Source organism: Danio aesculapii, chromosome 7 (genome assembly GCF_903798145.1).
Source record: "Danio aesculapii chromosome 7, fDanAes4.1, whole genome shotgun sequence".
Taxonomy (NCBI): Eukaryota; Metazoa; Chordata; class Actinopteri; order Cypriniformes; family Danionidae; genus Danio; species Danio aesculapii.
In genome coordinates, this window is record NC_079441.1 from 54,082,945 (window position 1) to 54,106,825 (window position 23,881).

At 34.4% G+C, this 23,881-nt stretch overlaps 2 protein-coding genes across 7 annotated transcripts in view; both read left to right on the forward strand.

Moving 5' to 3' along the window:
* The window catches only part of myo9aa (myosin IXAa), a 258,992-nt gene extending 255,277 nt beyond the window's left edge, over positions 1-3,715 (forward strand). For all 6 annotated transcript variants that reach the window (XM_056462171.1, XM_056462177.1, XM_056462176.1 and 3 more), the window contains one exon: positions 1,830-3,715. In XM_056462171.1, coding sequence (XP_056318146.1) covers positions 1,830-2,242 — 413 coding nt within the window. In that variant the 3' untranslated portion in view covers positions 2,243-3,715. The remainder of the gene's footprint in view (positions 1-1,829) is intronic.
* A 1,647-nt stretch (positions 3,716-5,362) lies between these two features.
* scamp2l (secretory carrier membrane protein 2, like) lies at positions 5,363-22,327 on the forward strand. The gene is made up of 9 exons (XM_056462179.1): positions 5,363-5,504; positions 8,238-8,315; positions 11,815-11,892; positions 12,041-12,155; positions 12,243-12,371; positions 14,199-14,358; positions 16,714-16,815; positions 17,622-17,739; positions 20,894-22,327. Exons 1-9 carry the CDS (start codon positions 5,448-5,450, stop codon positions 21,032-21,034), a joined length of 978 nt encoding a protein of 325 aa, XP_056318154.1. The 5' UTR covers positions 5,363-5,447; the 3' UTR covers positions 21,035-22,327.
* Positions 22,328-23,881: the final 1,554 nt, after the last annotated feature.

Here is a 23,881-nt window from a genome sequence, read left to right on the forward strand (position 1 = left end):
TATGGTGGGTGTGGCTTGTTTTTTCTACTGCAAGCTGATTGGATGTAGTAAAGTTATTACAACCTAACAAGACACCTCTTCCTAATCATTTCTGTTTGTTGTCAAAATGGACAGTTGAAGGGGCATTATTCAGTATGTTAGCCACGGCCAATACCTCAGACAGACGCAATCTGAGAATTTACTGAAAACCAACATGAAGTGCATTTTCAGATTTTTATTTTAGATTACAAGGGCAAACTATTGTTCTTAATGAGATGCACAGATGAATTGTTCACTGCAAAACTAGCAATGAGAGCTAACAAAATCATATGGTTAGTTTTGATTTTATTTGTACTTTAATAATAGTCTCTTGTTGGCATGTTTAGCAGAGCCCACCATGGAACAAACAATATATAAGCCATGAAAATTTATAAAAGATCACATATAATGCAAACAATTCATATTTAATGATATTAAATAATAAGCTAAGTGCATTTATAAGTTACACTTTGAATTTCAAGTTTGCAATATGTTTGAAAAAGTACATTTTAATGCATGTTTTGTTTTATTGCAGTTTTGACCACCAGGTGTCCCAAGCAGTGAAACATTTTATTTTCCAAAACAGTTAGTTAAGTTTGGCGGCATGGTGGCTCAGTGGTTAGCTGGTTCGAGTCCTGGCTGGACCAGTTGGTTTTTCTGTGTGGAGTTTGCAAATTCAAAGACATGCGCCATAGGTGAATTGGATTAGCTACACTAGGCATGGGCTGGTATAAGATTCTGACGGTATGATAACCTTGGATAAAAATATCACTGTTTCTCTGTATCGCGGTATTGCGACTACTACTCTAAAATAAGTTCTTTTTAAATATCTGGGTAAAAAAAAAAGATTTTCCCCTTTGAAAACAATATATTTTATTTTGTGAAAGATTTCAAATATTTTGGAGCAGTAAACATGTCAGGCTAAATAATTCAAATGAATCACTGACTCAAATGAATCAAAAACACAGATTTATTTACAATTTAAAACAGCATCTTTGGATATAATTTCTGCTGGACACAATGTTGTCCTAAAAAAAAAAATCTAACATATACCTTAGAAACGGTTTTACAGAAAATTTTGGTGGTTTTAAAACCTTAACTTTTAAAAAACCTGTTGAACATATTGAAGTGTTAACATATGTACAGTTAAAGTCAGAATCATTAGCACCTCTTTGGATTATTATTATTTTTTTTAAATATTTCCCAAATGTTTAACAGAGCAAGGAAATAATGTCTGATAATAGTTTTTCTTCTGGAGAAAGTCTTATTTGTTTTATATTGGCTAGAATAAAAGCAGTTTTATTTATTAGCCGCTTTAAGCTACTTTTTTGAAAGTCTACAGAACAAACCATCGTTATACAATAATTTGCCTAGTTACCATAAACTGCCTAGTTAACCTAATTAACCTAGTTCAGCCTTTAAATGTCACTGTAAACTGTATAGAAGTGTCTTAAAAAATATCTAGTAAAATATTCTGTACTGTCATCATGGCAAAGATAAAATAAATCAGTTATTAGAAACGAGTTATTAAAACACTTTTATTATGTTTAGAAATGTGTTGAAAAAAATATTTTCTCCGTTAAACAGAATTATTAGCCACCCTATCCCCAATTTCTGACTTCAACTGTATGTGGTTTATTCTGCTGTGGCGACCCCTGATAAAGAACTAAGCCGAAGGAAAATGAATGAATTGGTTCAACTTGTTTTTCTCAGTTACTTGATAAATGTGTTTAAGTATTAAGTACAGAAGGCCACAGGTAGTTTCAGCACTAGTGTTTTTAACAGCATTGCTGTTCTCTTTGTCTCAACAGAGCGAGGCCCAGCGCTGGCCGCCACGAGGCCCAAGAAGTCTGAAGGGAAGAGCAGACGAGTTCTGCGAAAACAACCCGAATCCCTGGACTCCATAGATTCCTGTTCCACCGTCTCCTCTGTGTCGTCTTCCTACATGCAACCGACTGCGAGAACCCATAAATTAAGCTTGCGCTCCAAATCGCCTTCCAAACGGTTATATCTGTCAAGCCCATCTGAAAGCCTGGACCAGCCGGAGCAGGACGGAGAGGAGAGGCCACAGTTCACTAGCCGCGGGACCTTCAACCCAGAGAAAGGAAAACAGCGGCTGCAGGGGGCCAAGAGCTCGCCTCAGAGACACAGAGAGCAGAAGAAGGATCCCGAGCTGTCGCCACAGCAGGTGGTGGTGTACGGCAGCAACGAGTTCATGGTATGAAGGCCACACGGAGACACGTCCATCCACAGAGAAGAGCTCATCCCTCCCTGCTAGCTCACTTTTGCTGCATTATAGTCCTTAAGTGCCATGTTGAGGAGAGAGATGGGCGGCTTTCCGATCTGCATGCGGAAGAGCAGGGCAAAGGGAATGTAGAACCCTTCCCGCACGGGATGTTCTCCTTTGGGCTCCGTGACTGTGATCGATCCAAAGGCGGGAGACGAAGCCATTGAACTCCACCAATTCAAGCTACAAATCATGGGCTGCTTTGATGTTTACAGTTTAGTACCACGCGAGCAGCATCCTCTACGATGTATTTGCCCCCCTTCCCCACCCTAAGCCTATTTAATAAATTTTATTTACATTGAATATATAAATCTATATAAATATCTTATGTGATATAAAGTGTACAAAGCAGAGCACCAGCGACTGCTGGCTTGTTGAATTCTTATATCTTGTAATGGTCATGAGAGAGAGAGAGAGATGATGTTGGGTTTGGACGGATGCTACGTTCAGGCTCCTCTGTATGTGTGTGAGACGAGTGTGTGTGTCTTACGAAAGAACCTCTGGATATGTTTGTGCTGCTTTCTGTGTTCTGCTTGGAGGGAAAATGATGCCATTAAGGGACCAAGCAAACTGGTGTTATAATACCAGAGGATCCCAACGCTAAACGGAGACTCCAAAGTCTTCCAAAACCGCCACACAGTGTATTACGTCATTACAGCCATCCATCAATTCATACTTTCTCCATTCCTGTTTATGTTTTGTGCTCATCTGCCTCAGTCTTTCTCTAAGAAACGTGTTGAAATGCAAAATCACAGTAACTGGATTCCTCATAGTATTTTAAATATAATCATTATTTGTCTTGAAAATCATAGGAGCATTCGTGTCTTGAAGCTCCTCTATCCAGAAATTGACTTAATATATTACCCTCTCTCTATATGAAATATAGTGCGATATGCCCCATTTTGTTTTCTAAATATTTAATTATTAAATAGAATCCAACTGTATTAATCCACACAAGTGCATTTGTTCAGATTTGACACACCACCGTCATTCAACACTTTCAGGAACCGAAATTAATATTTTACCAGCAAAATATCCCATTTATGATGCCTGTGTCACTGCTTTCTGCACAGCTCACGAACAGCAGTTGTCACCCCATGTTAAACTGTGATTATACCCAGTAACTTCTGCATGTTGTGGGCTGTATTTTCTTTCTTTCTCCACAGGAGCGAGCGTACGGACCTACAGTATACACAATCTCCGAATTATGACTTAATTTATATTGTATTATTTAGATCTCATGCATTGCTGACACTGGTCACGCCGCCTGCAGGATTAAGCAGACAACTGTCTGGCCTCAGATTTGTCTTCTGTTATGTAGAGTTGAGTGTTGAACAAATATTTCTTATGAAAGAGCAAAATAAAAAAAGTCAACAATGGTTGTAAAATAAATTACACATTTTGAACAAATACGAACTGAGTTCTTCTGCTGCTACTAGACTTGTTCCACCCACATTCAGCTTGCACTTCAATTGATTTGAGAACTTGAATTACCAGTTTGTCTTGCAGGTCTTGAAGAGTTTGCTAGAGTTTCTTCTCACTTCAGCAAAAGGGTGCATCCGGCCTAAAGGAATTATAAATGTGTGTGAGAGCTGCTCAACTTGTCATACTACTGCTAAAGCTATTCGGACACCAAAACTAGATTTAAAATATAATATTGTGAAACAATTTTAAAATAACTAATGTTTAAAAACACATTTTAAAATGTTATTTATTATTTCATTTACAGTTGAAATCAGAATTATTAACCCCCCCTTTGAATTTGTTTTTCTTTTTTTAAATATTTCCCAAATGATCAGAGCAGGGAAATTTTCACAGTATGTCTGATAATATTTTTTCTTCTGGAAAAAGTATTTTTGGTTTTATTTCGGCTAGATTAAAAGCAGTTTTTAATTTTTTAAAAAACATTTTAAGGTCAAAATTATTAGCCCCATTTACCTATTTATATTTTTCCATAGTCTGTGGAACAGACCATCATTATACAATAACTTGCCTAATTCTGCAGAACAGACCATCGTTATACAATAACTTGCAATAACTTCTGACTTCAATTGTATATAGCACACCTTTTTTGATGCCAAAGCTGACTTTTCAGCAAAATTACTAGTTTTTCTTGAAAATAAATATGTGTTAATGCTGTAATTTTGTATTTTATTATATTATTAATATTAAGCATTTTTAGAACAGTTGACACTTAAAACGTTACAGAAGAACTTTAAATGAATGCTGTTCATCAATCTTTCTATTCATCAAATAATTCTGGACTGATTGATCTCAGTGTTAACTTTATTACAATTATTAATATCTGAACATCCAGCACAGTGACGCAGTGGGTAGAACAATTGCCTCACAGCAAGAAGGTCACTGGTTCAAGCTCCTGCTGGGTCAGTTAGCATTTCTGTGTGGAGTTTGCATGTTCTCCCCGTGTTTGAGTGGGCTTCTTCCAGGTGCTCCGATTTCCCCCTCAAGTCCAAACATATGTGGTATAGATGAATTGGGTAAGCTAAAATTGTCCGTAGTGTATGTGTGTGTACATATGTTTCCCAGTCATGGGTTGCAGCTGGAAGGGCATCTGCTGCGTAACACATATGCTTGATAAGTTGGCAGTTCATTCCGCTGTGACAATCCCAGATTAACGAAGGGACTAAGCCAAAAAGGCTTACAAAAACATCAATTTACTACTGATATTTGGAGTAATTCAGCTTCACGGGGATCAGTGACGTTTTAAATAGTACATGACTGTGATTTATATTTTCATAAAACATTTCACAACATTACTGCTTTTATATTATTTCGTCAAATAAATGCCATACGAAACTTATTTCAAAGTTATAAAAAAAAAAAAAAAACATACTTGAGGAAAAACTAGTGATACCACAAGAAATGCCCTTGGAAAATCAATACTATTAAAATGTTACTTCTCTGTACGTGAAGCAAGATAGCTCCACATAAAACTAAAGCAGTATTCATTTCAAGCAGTGTAAGCAGAGCTGGAACATGAGAACTAAAGTTGAGCTAAACCTGGAGTGACGCGACGACTGTTTGTATCGCGCATGCGCGGCCGGCGAGGTGTGTGCGCTCAGGGAGTCGCGCTGGCAGGTACACAAGAGCACCAGAACACCTGTACGGACCGCGAAACAAAATGTCTGGATTCGATAACAACCCCTTTGCCGAGCCGGTTGATGTCAATCCTTTTCAGGTAAATACCTTCTTATTTGTTGTATCTTCGGTGATATGAAAAATGTTTAAAGTCTCGCGTTTTAAACCAGTTTGGTTGGTTTGTTTAGTTTGGAGTCACTAGAGTAATGATGTGAGGTTGACATGCGCTAAGCCAATCAAATGTCAGTGTTCAGATGACAAGCCAATGATCTCCTGATGACGAAACAGGAAAAGTTATTTTGGTTGAGTAAAGTGTTTCTTTAAATTATGAAAACATATGACTACTGCTTTTTAATGAAATATTGGCTATCGTGACCATGCAATCATTACTTGGAGAATATGAAACCAGCATACAAAACTGAAGCAAGTTTCCATTTCACGAGCACAAGTGAATGACTCCCATGTTCAAATACAACAGGTGCATCTCCTTTTGGTCTTCGTTTGTAAATTATATAATGACTCTCTCTCTCTATATATATATTTATACATTATATAGTTATAAATAGAGATAAGCACAAACAAACAGAATCCATGCAGACTACGGTAATGCTGGTACTTCAAGAGACGACATAACACTACAATCTCATAGGCCACTTTATTAGGTACACCTGTCCAACTGGTCATTAACGCAAATTTCTAACCAGGCAATCACATGGCAGCAACTCGATGCATTTAGGCATGTAAACATGGTCAAGACAATCTGCTGCAGTTCAAACTGAACATCAGAATGGGAACGAAATGGGATTTAAGTGACTTGGTTTTTGATGCCAGACAGGCTTGTCTGACTATTTCAGAAATACTTTTTCCTGGGATTTTCACGCACAACCATCTCTATATAGAATGGTCTGAAAAAAAAACCAAAATATCCAGTGAGCAGCAGTTCTGTGCGCGCAAATGCCTTTTTGATGCCAGAGGTCAGAGGAGAATGGCCAGACTGGTTCGAGCTGATAGAACGGCAACAACAACAACTCAAAATAGCCACTCATTACAACCGAGGTATGCAGAAGAGCATCTCTGAACACACAATATGTCCAACCTTGAGGCAGATAGGCTACAGCAGCAGAAGACCACACTGGGTGCCACTCCTTGTAACTAAGAAAAGGAAACTGAGGCTACAACACACAGGCTCACCACAATTGGACAATAGAAGATTGGAAAAACATTACCTGGTCTGATGAGTCTTGATTTCTGCTGCGACAATCGGATGGTAGAGTCAGAATTTTGCGTCAACAACATGAAAGCATGGATCCATCTTGCCTTGTTTCAACGGTTCAGGATGGTGGTGTGGGAGATATTTTTCTGGCACACTTTGGACACTATTACTACCAATTGAGCATTGTGTCAACGCCACAGCCTACCTGAGTATTTTGCTGACCATGTCCATCCCTTTATGACCACAGTGTACCCATCTTCTGATGGCTACTTCCAGCAGGATAACGCACCATGTCATAAAGCGTGAATCATGTCAGACTTTTTTCCTGAACATGACATTCACCATTCCCAAATGGCCTCCACAGTCACCAGATCTCAATCCAATAGAGTACCTTAGGGATGTGGTGGAATGGGAGATTCACATGATGGATGTGCAGCCGACAAATCTGCTGCAACTGCGTGATGCTATCATGTCAATATGGACCAAAATCTCAAAAGAATAGTTCCAGTATCTTGTTGACTCTCTGCTATGAATGATTAAGGCAGTTCTGAAGGCAAAAGGGGGTCCAACCCAGTATTTAAAATTAGATGAGGTATACTGTACCCATTAAAGTGGCCAGTGAGTGTATATTTATATAATCTCTGAGCTGATTCACATTGTATGGCTTTCAAATGTAATTTATATTGTGCGATATAGTGTCACAGAAATTATTGCGATAAGTCATATTATTATCATTTTAAGACTATTTTAATTAATTATACAACAGAAATTTTTTTTTGAAAATGTTCATAAACATCTTCAAGGGACAAAGAAGGTTATTTAGATTCTATAATTTTTGATTAGCATTATTTCTTTTGGGTTGTGCTGTTTAATTCCCAGAATTCCTACAGATTATGTTGTATTCTGTAAACCCATTAACATTTTTAATCCTGTCCATAATGCTTGTTTATTTTGAATGTGAAAAATGTTTACAGATTGATATTTTTCTGATCTCATAACTAGGTGCTAGTAGTTTTGTAAAATATAACCAGACATTTCAATATAATATTAACATAGACCTTCTCTGTCCATTTATGTTTTGAATTTTGACTGCAAATGCGACAATGCTGGAATTGCTCTTTTTTAATTTTTTTTTATCTGTCAGTAAGCATTGTTTCTAAAGGTGTAGCTCGAGCTTGCTGACCCCTTCATCAGAGCATAAGATGAGATGACAGAGGCTGCGCAATCAGCTAAAATATTACTGCCATTAATTTTTATCTAAACATGATGAACGATAAGTCGATATATTGATTGGCTTGCTTGGTCTGGGACTTGTTGAACTGTGCATGGATGGATTTGCTCATCAGTGTTTGGACTCTCAGCAGTGAAAATTAAAGCACACTTAACGCATCTAAACTGAACTTCAACTCTGAAAACTGGACTGACACTGTTTCAATTCACTAGAACTTCTATGTTAAGCTGCTTTGCACAATCTAAATTGTAAAAGCGTTATAGAAATAAAGATGAATTGAATTGACTATTGTTAGTGCTAGGCCTACTTGTGTAATGTACTTTTAAAAATGCATGCTTCATGCATGTAAAATGTTAAATAAAAAAGTTCTATTTCTTGTGTTTTGGCAGGATCCATCAGTTACTCGGGTGACCAACACTTCAGCTGATGGCATAGGAGAATACAATCCATTTACAGCTGGTGCTCTAGTAAGAATGACAAACTGTTTGCAATCTTCATCCTTTTCTCAGTCCCCCGTACTCTTATCTTTATAGCCTGTTAGTCAATCGTTAAAAAAGAGGAAACAGAGTAATGTATAGCTTCATTTTGTGCTTCGTCATGATTTGAAAGCAATATGATTCTATTCACATGACTGAAAAAAATCACAAAGAAAAAATAAGTATTGTCGTGAGTGTATACTGAAGTCCCATGTTGGTTAATTAGAATTGAGTTTATCGGTCCACATTTAATGAATGCTTTTGCTATATTTATTTTTTGGGGCAGAAAATGGCTAAAGCTAAAAATCAGTAAAGTTCTGCCAGAATAATTTTTTCATTTTTGTCAAAAATAATATAAAATAGTCTGGTTAATAACTTGTGTTTGTTTGTTTGAATAGATTTTATTGTATTTATTATTATAATAGTTCTTTTTATTTTTTAGCCATTTTTAGCCATGAATATACTGTAGCTATTAAACCTGACATGGCATTAAATATAAGATACCATACAGGTAGGATTGGTTACAACAGATTCTTTAAAATAAATCCAGTTTTACCATTTTAATTATTCTAGATCTTCCCAGTCACAGTTTTTCTTTACTCCATGTTTAAGGGTAAAATAAAGTTTAGCAATCAAACAGCATGTCCAATTAATCTAAAGCAATTGACACTTTTCAGTTTAACACAAAAGGTAGCGTAAACATTTTAGGAACGCTATGAAATAAGATTGACATTTTCTGAAATTCTGTTTTATTATTCATAATTTCAAAAGGAACTGTGTAGAAACTGTGCAACTATTCTTTAACCTATAAAGTTATTTTGTATTAATTTAAATCACAAGCAGATACTTTGGAATAATAATAATATTATTATTATTTTTATTATAGCTTTGAGTAGTGGTAATAAATATTTACCCCTTTACGTGTTTCAAAACTTTGTGTTTCTGTTGAACTGAGAAGAAGATTTTTTTGAAGAAGGCTGGAAACCTGTAACCATTATGTTCCATTTTAGTTTTTCCTATATGGAAGCCAATGGTTACAGGTTTTCAGCTTTCTTCAAAATAACTTATTTTGTGTTCAACCGAAGAAAAAAGGTTTGGAATTTTCATTTTTAATCATCATTTTAAGAGAAATAATGTTGAAAACTGCAAACACAATCAGAGCCTTAAAACACAAAGACATCGAATGAAAAGAAGAAGAAAAAAAAACTGTTTATGGACGATAATAACTGCCTCAAGGTCTAAAAATGAGCCTTCAAATGAAATATCAAATGAAAAATATGTTTTAGTTTTAATAAGTTGCCAAACAAAAAAGCCTATTCATTTAATAAAATCTAGACTAACAGCCCACTGAAACTACAAAGCTTGTGGTTTTCCCTTCAATCTCATATAGGCAATTTCATGTTTGCCTATACATTGTTGGGAAGAAGTGAGCTCTGTTTCTGTGTCTTTCTGAACCCAACTTCTAGTGTTAAAATGCAATGTGCAGTTGAAGTCAGAATTATTAGCCCCCCTGAATTATTAGGCCCCCTGTTTATTTTTCCCCAACTTCTGTTTAATGTAGAGAAGATTTGTTCAACACATTTCTAAACATAAAGGTTTTAATAACTCATCTCTAATAACTGATTTATTTTCTTTGCCATGATGACAGTACATAATATTTTACTAGATAGTTTTCAAGACACTTCTATACAGCTTAAAGTGACATTTAAAGGCTTAACTAGGTTAATTAAGTTAACTAGGCAGGTTAGGGTAATTAGAGTAATTATTGTATAATGATGGTTTGTTCTGTAGACTATAGAAAAAATACATAGCTTAAAGGGGCTAATAATTTTGTCCTTAAAATGTTTTTTTTTTTTTTATTAAAAAAGACTTTCTCCAGAAGAAACATATATAGCTTATATTTTATTATAAGGGGCTAATATTTTTGACCTTTTTTTTAATTTATTTTTTAATAAAAAACTGCTTTTATTCTAGCCGAAATAAAATGAACAAGACTTTCTCCAGAAGAAAAAAAATATTATCAGACATACTGTTAAAATTTTCTTGCTCTGTTAAACATAATTTGGGAAATATTTTAAAAAGAAAAAAAATCAAAGGGGGGCTAATAATCCTGACTTCATCTGTATATGCAGCTGAATTTCCAAGCACGAAGCATCATTTAGGAAAAGAACAATGTAGTAATGAGTGTCTCCCAAATTCGTAGTTCCTCTGTCACAGGTCCATCATTTGAACCTTGTTAGTTAAATTGGAAAGTGCCTGTAATGACGGGGTGGTGTATCTCTTTAGAGAAAATCTCCATCATTTTATTATTTTTTTTTTTTGGTGCAAGTTATATTGTTTTGCACACATTTAAAAAAAAAAAAAAAAAAAAAGTAAAATCCAATAATGGTTTTGGTAAAAACATGCATTTGATTTCCATATTATCTGCGTTTTAATGTAGTATATGTAAACCATATGTATTTCCTTTACACATGTTATTGAGAATATTCCATGTTCTATTCTAATAAAAGTACTTAAAAAAACTAACACGTATTCTAATCTCATATATAAATCATATAGGCCCATGGCATATAGACCATTTTGAGGGATGTAAACAAAAACAATGGTCCTAACGTATTTCCTGTTTTATATTTTCAATTTATATAGCCTTCGAGAATCCAAAAAGAGCCACATATTGATAAATAATGTTATGGTAGCTGTTTTAACATGAAGTTATGATTAAACTACCACTTTTTACAGTTCTGAAATAGTTTGATAACAAGCAGGAAATATTCAGGGGCCAATGTCATGACCACATTGAAATGGTCTATACAGTAGATACATTTCTTAATAAATAGCCTACAGTAGATTAAAACATTAACATATCCTATATATTTTTGTTTTCACATGCTTTGGATATGTAACATAGATTCTGCTTTTAAATAATAGGTCACCTATAGCTTTTGCCATGAGCTATGGCTGCGTTCAAAATGGCATCAATGCTTTCAAAGTGCACCACGAATGGATCGCAATTGTCAATATGAAGATCGCTAAAACTGAACTGTAAAAAATACTTGAAAAGCAAATTACACCTAAGAGAGATGACTTTTTTTTTTATTTATTTATTTTTTTATCATTCCATGTTTAAATGTTGGAAAGGAATAGGGCATAGGCGGGATAACTGGGAGTACAACACAACCAGGAATTATGATTGTAACTACAGCTCTAGAGGTGTGGTTAAAACCGCACAAGTTTGCAAATGTTTGTTGCGACAATAGATTTAGGGAACACCAAATCTATTAACTATGTTTGTAATGACGAAACGTGTGACCTACGTTGACTAATGATGGTTTTCAAATATGAACGGCTGGTTGGCTATCAATTAGTTGACAATAGGGGACAACCCTTATATTTCATGAGGAATATTAAAAAAAAATGTCCACAATGAAACTTCTAATAGATACTATCACAAGAGTTTGAAAGTAATGTGTTCCTTCTTGTCTCATTTTAGGATGGACACAGGACAGTCCCTCTGTCCGCCACCTCTCAGCCAGCGGTCCTTCAGACAACAGTGGAGCCCAGTCCACAGGTTAGCAGAGTGTTATGTTGAATCATGCATTGCACCCATGTACAGTATGGTAATTTTTATATATATATTTTACTAAATCATTAACGCTCCTAAACGTGGCATTCTTTATTTCATGCTTGTATATAACGCTGTGTGTTTCCTCCATCAGGCCAGTGTAGCCTCAGGACAGGCTGAGCTCCTTCGTCAGCAAGCAGAGCTAGAGAGAAAAGCAGCAGAGCTAGAGCGAAAAGAGCAGGAGCTTCGGGATCGTGATGCTGCACGAGGTGAGCCTTTACAATGCTGACCATGTTCTGTATTTTTTTTCTGAGGTCATTTGCACTCCTGATCTGACCGAGAATTTATGCTTGCAGGTAAAGAAAACAACTGGCCGCCGTTACCCAAATTCTTGCCCATCAAACCTTGCTTTTATCAGGATTTTAATGAAGAAATTCCTGTGGAATATCAGAGGGTTTGCAAGATGATGTACTACCTCTGGATGTGTAAGTACTTTGAATAGAAATTAAGGTCTTCTGTGCATGAAGGCTGAATTAAAGGTGCTGTATGTATGTTTTTGACTCTAAAGCATAAAAATACCGCAATATGTTTGCAGATATTTAAGAAACATGCCAAGTGAACTTTCTTGTTTAGTTAAAAAACAATGCTGAAGTCAGATATTCTGCTTTGAAAATGTGCATTACGTGCCAAAACCTCTGTCTTTGTTTTACTCTCTTTAACCCGCCCAATGCCAGTTTAGACAATTCTATCTCAGCACCCCATGTTGCCTTGTAAGAAAACAGCATAGCATGCAGTCATGAAGGCTCTCAAAGCATGCATTTGTGATTGAAATGCAACCTCAGGTGGACAGTAGCTGACTCCGAAATGAGACTCAGATGAGAGTCACAGTTCCACATGAGGTAGTTATTATTTAGCAAATAATATAAATATTACAAGCTTAAATATTAGATAAGCCAGTTACATTGTAACCCCGTGTCCTAACAACACGCTCCCTGATGAGATACTCGGTGACAAGCAGTTTGGCTGTTTGCACCAGACGCAACGCAACACAGCCATTTAAATACAGCCATTCAGAAGCACAAAATAGTGCACTTACTGCACTCAACCAAATGGTAAGGTTTATAAAATAAATTCATAAATATTAAACCTCTTTAGCAGTATTAAATATACATGTTGAATCACTGATATGTGTTGATTTGCACTGAGTCTCAGTTCTAAAGTTCAGTTTCAAATGGTGTATTTTATTTTGAAGATCTGAGGTGAATTATCTTTCAGTATAAGGCAATAAATGTGATGTAAAATGGCATTCAAACTCACATTATTAGCATTTAACACTGAATAAAGAAAATAAAGTGTACCTGAGGTGATTATTGTCAGATTTCTGTTGTTCAGCTGCAAGAATTAGAAGCATTTTTAAAATATAAATTTCAGGTGTTGGTTAGGACAAAAACTATTTTTATCATAAAAAATATTCCTCCTATTGTGTGCCGTTGCTTTTATTTAGAACACAGTTTAAATCAGCCTGTAGGCTTGATAGTCTGGCACACTCCTGTTGGTGTCATCAATCTGGCAATCTGCACTTGCATGTGTTTTGAACCAGGAGGACAATACTTAGTTTTACCACAGGGTGTCAAACTTGCATACTGCACCTTTAATTGATTTGTTTTTAAAATTATAAATGCAGTAAATACAATGTTGTTACCATTTAAAGTCGATGTTTTCATTGTAAATATGTTTTTATTGCAATTTATGAATGGTTAACTGAATTTCTAAGTCTCACGTGATCATTCAGTAATTATTCTTATTTGCTAATGCAGTCCTCATTAATATAAGTTGTTATTGCTTCATTATCAACAATATTGTGCTTAATTATTTGAAATGGTTGTAATAAATTATTTAATTTTTATATTTTTTTGTAAAATGCTGTATAATGTTCCGTAAACTTATCTAGATTATTTTTATGGTTCAAATAAAATATCTTTACCATCAACTGGATCAATTTAATGCAACCTTGTTTACTATAATTTAAAATGATTAAGTATTAATTTGAATATTAAAAAAAAAACTAAAAACATCTTACCCCAAACATTTGAATGGCAGTCTATCATAGTTTCCAAAATAGTTTAATAAGTCAGGCACATTGCATTTTGAGATTCTGCATTTCATAGTGTTTTATGCTGCTAACTTTTATCAAACAAAATACTTGCATGCTGTATTTAATGTCTCTTGGTAATTATTGTTTTCTTTAGCATAAACTTTCTGAACTGCTCATTCTCTGTCCGATTACTGAGGCACGCATTGTTTTTCTTCAGATCACAGTGTGACGCTGTTCCTGAATCTGCTGGCCTGTCTGGTGTATTTCACTGTGTCTACTCAGAATGGAGTTGACTTTGGACTCTCAATCCTGTGGTTTATTTTGTTCACTCCTGTCGCTTTTGTCTGCTGGTACCGACCCGTATACAAGGCCTTTAAGTGAGTTCAGGCCTGATATTTTACATTGTGACTTTATTTTCCTGACTTTTCCCCATATAAAATTGTGCAACAAATGCTGCCATGATGTATAACATCTTTATACAAATAAGAATGTAAATATGTAGGGAATGATTTTAAGTCAAGATGTGTGAATAGTATAAACATTTTAATTAACAGTCATCACCAAACGTCCCCATCTGTTTACTAGCAGCACATTAAGAACTGGTTATATTACATGTTTTCTGAAATGTTGTTTAAATATGCAATGAGCAGGACCAGACAGAATCTGATGACCTTTTTTGCTATTTCTACGCAGAATTTTGTACAAAAATCTGTGGATTTATATGGATTTTCTGAGTATAGTAACAAAAAACTTAAACGGAGCAAAAAATTTTACGGTTTACAATGCAAAGCAAACAAAGAACAAAGAAATTATCTCATTTAATATATATATTAAATAACAGGAAATATTGCTTTACAAACTCTAGTTTTGTATTATTGCATATTAGTTAAAAAAAATTACTTGAATTAATATAAAAATGAAATAAATATATATTTAGACACGCTTACGCAAGTAAATAAATAGACTCGATGGGCTAAAAAAATCTGTGGATTTCTGCATGTGCAAAGTCCATGTTGGCCTAGCAATTGGGCTGGATCTCAAGAAATAAGCTCCAATTTGCATATATTTTCAGAATAGTTCTGTAATCAGATCACTGGATGAAGCCAAGTTCAAAATTCTTGTCTTGTTTTGCTGACATTTTATAAGGTGTATCAAAATTGCAAAAAAAGTCAATAAAACATTGAATAATTCAGAATTTAGATGGTTTTGTAGTTTGGTGTATTTAAAGTAAATATTTCTGCCTCACTTTAGTGAAAAAAACTCAGCAAAAACAGCCTTTCAAGGTATGCAGCAAATGAAAATTCTGAGCTGAAATCGAAACTGCAAATTCTGGGTGCATATAGCCAAAAGCTGAAAGCAAAAATTCTTTGTATTAACAAACATTGTAGAATACACAAGACATGTCATTCGTATGGTTTTGAATGGGGAAAAGTGTAATGGTCAATATGCTGAATGAAGCCCCGCCTATAGTACAGGAGCCAATCATCAATTGCTATAGACTGATGCTTCTCAGGGGTTGAAGCTCGAACCAGACGTGTGTTTTCACGACAGTTTGGTGGTCAACAAACACAATGGAATCTCAGCGAATACTTGCATCACAGACATAAGAAATATATCAAAATAAAGCTTGAAATCTCTACTTTTAAATGAACCAGCTACACTTTAAATGTCCATGAACTTTAGTTTTGTAATCTGTATGAAACAAACACGAGGTACAGTCCGTCCTGTCAAAATCTAGTAAACAAAGAGTCGCTGTTATTTCTAGAGGAGATTCGCCATCAAGACCAAGTTGTTGTAGACCAAATTACTTCAGAAGACCAGTGCGATCTGACAAAGCATTATTCAGAGGATGATAGTGAGTAACACTGGCATAAATGAGATTGGTGTCATGAAACTAAACTATAAGTTGCAGTAAGTTGCTTAGTTTTATTGGTGATTCCAAATATGTAATTGTAAGCTTGGCTAACAGTTTTGACGAATTTAATGTTTCCTCATTCAGACAGAATGCCCGAGTATACTGCCCGAGAGGCATTTTAAAGATGGCCGCAAGGTGAAATAATGTAATTTTTGGAAAAACTTTGACTTTAAATTTTAGTGAACTTTAAATTATACTGATTTTAAAAAGAGCACAAGTCAGTAAAACACCCACATTATATTAACAGTAAAATTATATTGACAGTGAATTTTAATAGTGTTGCTATGACCACACAGCATTGTTTGAACAAAGCATTGAATGAGCATGTGCACTGTGAGTGAAATATTGCATTATTCTGATGATAACTTCATAGATAGAACTAAGCAGTGACCTTACATTTTAGAAAATTGTGGTTTCTTTTACAATTTTGATCTTCACTGTATAGTTTTGACAGATTCATCCTTAAATAAAACATCTGAGTACCCTCACCTCATCTGTAAGTAACTGAGCCCTCTCTCTCTCTCTCTCTCTCTCTCTCTCTCTCTCTCTCTCTCTCTCTCTCTCTCTCTCTCTCTCTCTCTGTCTCTCTCTCTCTCTCTCTCTCTCTCTCTCTCAAAAAAAAAAAAAAAAAAATTCTACTAATGTTTTGCTTCTTAGACTTTTACACGCCTGAAACTTGTCTATAGCACTTGTTCACTGCTGCTCTTATAGTTGTGTAAATTGCTTCCTTGTCCTCATTTGTAAGTCGCTTTGGATAAAAGCGTCTGCTAAATGACTAAATGTAAATGTAAGTGTTTCTCTTTTGCTTGTTTTGCAGATCTGACAGCTCCTTCAGTTTCTTCTTTTTCTTCTTCATCTTCTCATTCCAAGTGATCGTGTACATCATTCAGAGTGTGGGGATCCCCGGCTGGGGAAACAGGCGAGTGACTCTCTCGCTGGATACCTTTTATTTTAGTGTGTTTTGAATCTTTGCATGCTCTTCTTCTCTGCATGTTCTTTTGACGGTTCTCCTTCATAATCTGCAGGTGTTGATTTTCTGGGCTCTCTGTGAGTGTGGGATCTGTTCTCTATAATGACATGGACATCCTCATGGTCATATGCTTTCTGGTGATCTCAGCAATCTGCCTATTTTTTAGCTTTATTTTTTTTACGTCTACTTTTTGTAGCTGTCAAGCTGTATCTTTGTTGTTACTACAAACATACTCTTGTTTAAACCTTTATAATGTCTTATAAAGTCAGTCAGAGAGTCAAAGAGCAAGCAAAAAATGCCAAAAGAGCTTGCCGGTAAAGCCAACAACTCCTGAAGCACTGTGAAGGATGTCATTAAATCAGCTTCATTTTTGCAATATCTTTAAAATATAGTGTTTATGGATATAATAAACAACTAATTCAGTTTTAGGATTTGTCTTTTTAATTTGATTGTCATTCGCATGGCCTCATTGGATTGTTGGTAATTCCATCACAGACTTCAGTTTTGTTTACACTTTTTTTAGGTGAAACTTTACTTTTAAAGCAGCCGTCTTTCCTTATATTCTACAAATCTCTAACTCCCATTAGTCTATATAACATAGTCTAAATAGTATAGTCTCTATAGTCTAAATAATCAGAGGTAAAATTGTGTCCATACTAAACAAGTTTCATTCCTCCTTTTCTAAGTTTATTGTCTTGTTTTTGTTTTAGTGAAATTGTATGCTGATTTATTGTTATGTACTGATTGTGTTGTAGTGGCTGGATCACGGCCATCTCGGTGATCAAAACTAGCATACCCATGTCGGTCTTCATGATGGTGGTGGCTGGATTCCTCACAGTCAACGCTGTGCTCTCTATTATCTTACTGAAAATGGTAAGTTGGTTACTGTTGTGGCCGGGTGTGCAAATGTGAACTTGCATTTGTTTATCATTTTGCTAAATCTAGCTGTGTTAATTACACTGGATTCTTACTGGTCAGATGTGCCATTTATAAGGTGCGTTATCTCATAACAACAAGCATTGCTGTTTTAGTCTCAAATCAGTATTTTTTCATTCTAAAAATGCACTCATGTGGGAAACAGTAATGGGATAAGTGCACATTAATCTGGGGTGTGTTTCCCAAACAAAAATGAAATTTGTGTCTGAACTACAATGGTAAAATGCGTCTTTTGGGAAATAAACGATAAACGGTTGACAAGTGATTCTCGTTCTCAAAAAATAAAAGGTTGTTTTGCTGCAGATCAATCATTTGAACTTTGTAAAACGTAAAACTTCCATAATGCTATTCTAAATCTTTTTAGAGAAAACAAATTAACTTCCTTTTTTTTTTTTTTTACTTCCAATTAACTTCCAGTCTTTTGGTAAAAAACATTTAGCTTGCTTGAGTTTCAGATTCTGACCCTACCATCCGAATGTCGCAGTAGAAATCAAGACTCATCAGACCAGGCAACGTTTTTCAATCTTCTACTGTCCAATGTTGGTGAGCCTGTGTGAATCGTAGCCTCAGTTTCCTGTTCTTTGCTAACAGGAGTGGCACCCGGTGTGGTCTTCTGCTGTTGTAGCCTATCCGCCTCAAGGCTGGACGTGTTGTGCATTCAGAGATGCTCTTCTGCATCCCTCTGTTGTAACAAGTGGTTATATGTGTGTTTTTTTATTCTGAACCAGTCTGGCCATTCTCCTCTGACCTCTGGCATCAACAAGGCATTTTTGCCCACAGAACTGCCTTTCACTTGATATTTTCTTTTTATTTATTTATCTTTTTTGGACCATTCTCTGTAAACCCTGAAGATGCTTGTGCTTGAAAATCCCAGTAGATCAGCAGTTTCTGAAATACTCTGACCAGCTCGTCTGGCACCAACAATATGCCATGTTTAAAGTAACTTAAATCACCTTTCTTCTCCATTCTGATGCTCGGTTTGTACTGCTGCAGATCGTCTTGTCCATGTCTACATGCCTAAATGCATTGAGTTGCTGCCATGTGATTGGCTGATTAGAAATTTGCGTTAACAAGCAGTGGGACAGGTGTACCTAATAAAGTGGCCGGTGAGTGTATAGGATATAACTGAGATATATGGTCATAGTCATACAATGACATTAATTTTAAAAAAATGAAGCACTGTGAAAGATGTAATTAAATCAATGTCATTTTTTGCAATATCTTTAATGTATATTAATATAATTTGCAAGGTCTCATTGAGTTACTGGTATTTCCCTCACAGAACTTCCAAAGGTTGGGAAAGTTAGTAAAAAGATATTTGCTTTTAAGAATAACTGTAGTGAAAAAAATATTTACTTGTGTTATTTTACATGACAAATCAAAACTTTTTAAATCTTGTTGAAAAGTTTGCAATCCCCAGGCCAATATGCATTGGAGTGCCTTAAGCATCCGTGATAGTTCTGTATGAGCTCCTTAGTTTTTAGTTTGGTTTTTTTTTTCTTAGTGGGAACAGATGAATCTCGCATTTATAGTTAATTTTGGAGTCAAATAAAACATGAAAACAGTTGCAGATGATCCCCATAATGAGATTTATGATTCAAGCATGCAGTATATACATATTTGAATGTTTATACATTCTTAGAATCACCAATGGCATTTTGTTTAAATGGCATTAAATAACATGGCTCCAGTCTTGAATGCAACATTTCAACATTAAATGTAGTGATTCAAATAATTTAAAAAACATGTGTTAAAATGTGTTATTGAATTCAGTTTTGAAAACAAAAAAAGATTTAAAATGAAGTTTGATTTGGAAGAGTTTAGCTTGAATGGAACACTCTTTAGCTTAAATGGAATAGACCACCAGACCACATACTTTTGGACTATTCATTGCTTTCAGAACACACAAATGTTGCAAAATTCTGTTGCAAATAAGATTTGTTCTTGGTTTTTTTTTTTTCACATGCGGGAATGTGAGTGGGTAACAGAATGAGTGAAAACCTGAGGACACGACTAAAAGCATGCATATTATTTAACGTTAAAATGTGTTTGGAAATAAATATATTTAAAGTTCAGATGGAATAGAGTGGAACACAAAAATATACATTTATTTTGAATGCTTTGAATCATATTTCATGTTGAATTGTTGCATTTGAGATTGGGGACATGCACAAAGTGCTATTTTCCTAATGTTTGACATGGTGTTATTTAAATTATTATAAACCTTTTTATAGATGGATTAATGTGCAGGATAATTTAGAGTTAATTTTTATTCACGTTTATACATAATATCCTGAGGAGGTAAATCGCACCCATTTGGTGAAATGGCCTATTTATTAAAGTTTATATCAAATGTTTAAATTAAATAAGCAGCATTGTTATCTTTTAAAAAATCCTATGGGAAAATACTTGAAGAAACAACACACTGAAACTGAGCTGAGCTTTGTTAAATGTTCTTGTGACAGCTGCTATACAGTTTCCTTACCATTTTTTTAACATTAAAGTTGCCATAAAATTCTGCCATTCAGATCAATAACTTATCGTCCACTTGTTTTAAACATGTCGAGTTTTTACTTCTGTTGAACACAAAGGATAATATTCTGAAGAGTTTAGTCATTTGAGGGGGAGTGGGAGTAAATGGTAAGTAAATTTGAGTTTTTAGATAAATTATGCCTGAAATCAAACCAGGGTGAATATGTTTATTCATTTGCAGTATGAACATAAAACAAACAGGCACTTAATAGTAAATCCCATGTTGACATCTTACTAAAATGAAATTTTATACAGTTTATAATTGGATGAAGTATTTTGTATTTGACGATTTCAGAGCCCACTAATTGCATTTAAATGTGTAATCCGGCATTTTCTTTTAAACAAATTCTGGACTGTGAGTGGTCTATTATTGTAACTTCCATGACCTGTAAAACAAAGGACCCATTTCAAGGCCGTGTTTGAAAGAGTTTTTCCAAAACGGGACTGTCTTTATCGCCCCGCTGTGACGCATTCAGTCGTGGAATGCAGTTTTGGAAGGATGCAGCGTCTGAATTAGGACACGGCTAATGTGGGATTTGACGTCTGCTTTGTTTTTCAGGTTCACTCCATGTACAGACACACAGGTGCGAGCTTCCAGAAGGCTCAAGAGGAGTTTTCTCAGGGGGTCGTCACTAACCGAAGCTTCCAGTCTGCAGCCGCTACTGCTGCGTCCACAGCGGTACAGGGTGCATTTCAATAACACCCTCTCACACACACACACACACACACACACAAACACACACACACACACACACACACACACACTGTTAAAGACTCTCAATAATTAATCTGTTCTTAAACTTCCATCAAACATCTTACTGAAGTCTTCATTTAAGATTTCTGACGCATTCCCCTGCCTATGAACATTCATTTGGTTACTGAAAATACGTGGAGGTAAAAGTTACCTATAGCTGTTGATCGGTGAGGCACTTTAAATGATGACAGCGGCTTTTAGTGAGGAAACAGACTGATCTTTCCTGGTTTTCCTAATGAAGGAGATGTTTAGTTGTGTTTTATGCAGAAAGTACTACAGTAGTGTTTTAAGGCCACAGTTTAACTGAAAGTTCATGCAGTGATATAACGTTGTAACAATATAATCAATAGTCCAAATTCCACTCAATCCAAATTTACATTTTGTAGTTTTGTCCCGTTACTGTTGGTCTATGTGTATTTACAAAACTTTAGTTACTCTTTTATTTAATCTTAAAAGGATAGTTCACCCAAAAGTGAACATTAGCTCATCATTTACAGTACTCTCCCTCGTGTGGTTTTCTACTCTTAAAAGAACAAAGAACACAAAAGAAGATATTTTGAAGAATGCTGGTTGCTGAAATGGCTGGTTGACACACAAAAAAGACATTTGACACTGCTTGTTCCAATTGCTTATTTTAAATAAGCTGAAACAACACAATTCTTGATTTGTTTTACTTATTTTTTTGTTTGTTTAATTCTTAACATTTGCATTTGTAAAAACTAAGTTACAGTCATTCCTTCATTTTGTCCCAACACATTGATTGTGTGGAACGCTGCATTTTTACAGTGTAGAAGTCAGTGGGTTTCAGCTATCAGAAAATATCTTATTTTGTGTTCAACAGAAGAATAAATTAGAGTAAATTATGACAGAGATTAATTTTTTTTTTTTTGGTGAACTATCCTTCTAATACTCCAGTTGAATGTATTGTATTTTAGTTGATGTGTCAGCTAATGGTTGGATTCGACAACATTTTAGCAACAATTTTGCAACGAGAAAATCTATATTTACTTTTAGACTTTCTTTTAGCGTGAACTGTTGTGAAATTATACATGCTGTCATCTATGTTACAGTCTTGATACATTCTTAAACTGATGATAATTTTGCAGTGTTCTTAATGACGAACAAAATATGTATATATTTATAAATTAAGCCAATCATTTTATTATGGTTGACCTGGGTGAGCTGCTCTTCTGTTTTATGAGTTACTGTTGAATAAACGTGTTCTGATTATATCGGTCATTGGAGTTCATTATAATTTGAAGAGGTCACACTTTACTACACTTAAAAAATATATATTTTTTGCTGTTTGTTCAAACTACGAAAACAACAATTCTTTTTTTTTTTTTTTTTTTTTTTTTTTTTTTTGGGCGACGATTTATATATTTTAGGTTCAATCCACTTCAGCTTGTAAAAACAAACAAGATAACCTAAATCCTTCATGTTGTCCCAACACAAATCGATTGTGTGACACCCAGCATTTCTTATAGTGTATAAGGATTTATTAGTTAGTATATTCACTAACATGAACTAAGAATAAACAATTCATTAATCGTAATTCAATATTTAATAATGAATTATTATTTTCAAAGTTGTGCTTGTTAACATAGTTCACTGCGAGTTGACTAGAATTAACTATGAATGCCTGTATTTAAATTTCAAATACTGTATTAAATATATTGTTCATTGTTGGTTTATGTTAGTAAATACACTTAATAACATTGTTTAACTAACATTAAATAATGAGATCTTATTGTAAAATGTTACTGTGCACAGTAATAGTGGGGTCCTCATAACAATATGAAGTTGTTATTACTTTACAAAATAGATTAATGTAGGTGTCTTAATACTGTCTGAACTTGAATTGTAACTATGGAGCTTTGTGTATCCAACATATGGTAATGATGTCAGCAAAATTATTACAAATTTAAAATGACCAATCCATAGCCATACTGTTTGAAAATTATTTATAGTGTAAAAGCAATCAAAGTAAATTTTACCAAACTCTGCAACTATTAAATAAAGCCCAGCTGACCCGTTTGTTGTTAGTTCTTTTTGCACATAACAATGTAACTGTTATTAATCTATATTTCGTGTATTTTATATGTTTTGTATATGTTTCTAAAATTTTTATTCAATCTCATGAATATATATATATAATAAATCATAATGAGATTGATAATGTTTAGTGGCTCCTCAAGAAAACAAAAAAAAAGTAAGTTGGTTAATATATTGGTGTATTTTCCTATTCAGTCGTGTTATTATTACTCCTGTTATAGGATTAGTTTTGTTTTCATTATTAGTATTTTTAATTCTTAGAAAATACTTTTAAAAAAACACATGCGTGAAATAAAAATAAATAGATGATAAATACATAATAAAAATAAATGATAAATAATTCACAAGTGTGCACAAGACTGATCAGTTATCAAAACATTTTACATACAGAGCACAAGTTAATAGCTTTTACATTTGAAATTATAGAGATCACTCTCAACTTCTTTACAAGCTGTACTAAAAAATATACTTCTTAATCTAAAATGTGCATTTATTTATATCGAGTTAATAAAATGATCATATTAATGTTACAGACCAAGCTTTATTTTTGACAAAAAAAAAAAACGAAAGCAACAATTAACATCAATATCACGTTAAAACTTGGAGAATTATTTAACAGGATAAAATGTATGAAATAGAAATATCTTAAACAACTGACAAACTAAAGTTATACCCTTGTCAGATAAAGCTTTAAAATATATATTAAAAAATAAGAAATTTTATTTTTGCACAAAATAA

Coding starts and splice junctions, on each gene's coding strand:
- scamp2l (XM_056462179.1), top strand. CDS start 5,448: ATGTCTGGATTCGATAACAACCCCTTTGCCGAGCCGGTTGATGTCAAT. Junction 5,505..8,237: donor TTGATGTCAATCCTTTTCAG/GTAAATACCTTC, acceptor GTGTTTTGGCAG/GATCCATCAGTTACTCGGGT. Junction 8,316..11,814: donor CATTTACAGCTGGTGCTCTA/GTAAGAATGACA, acceptor GTCTCATTTTAG/GATGGACACAGGACAGTCCC.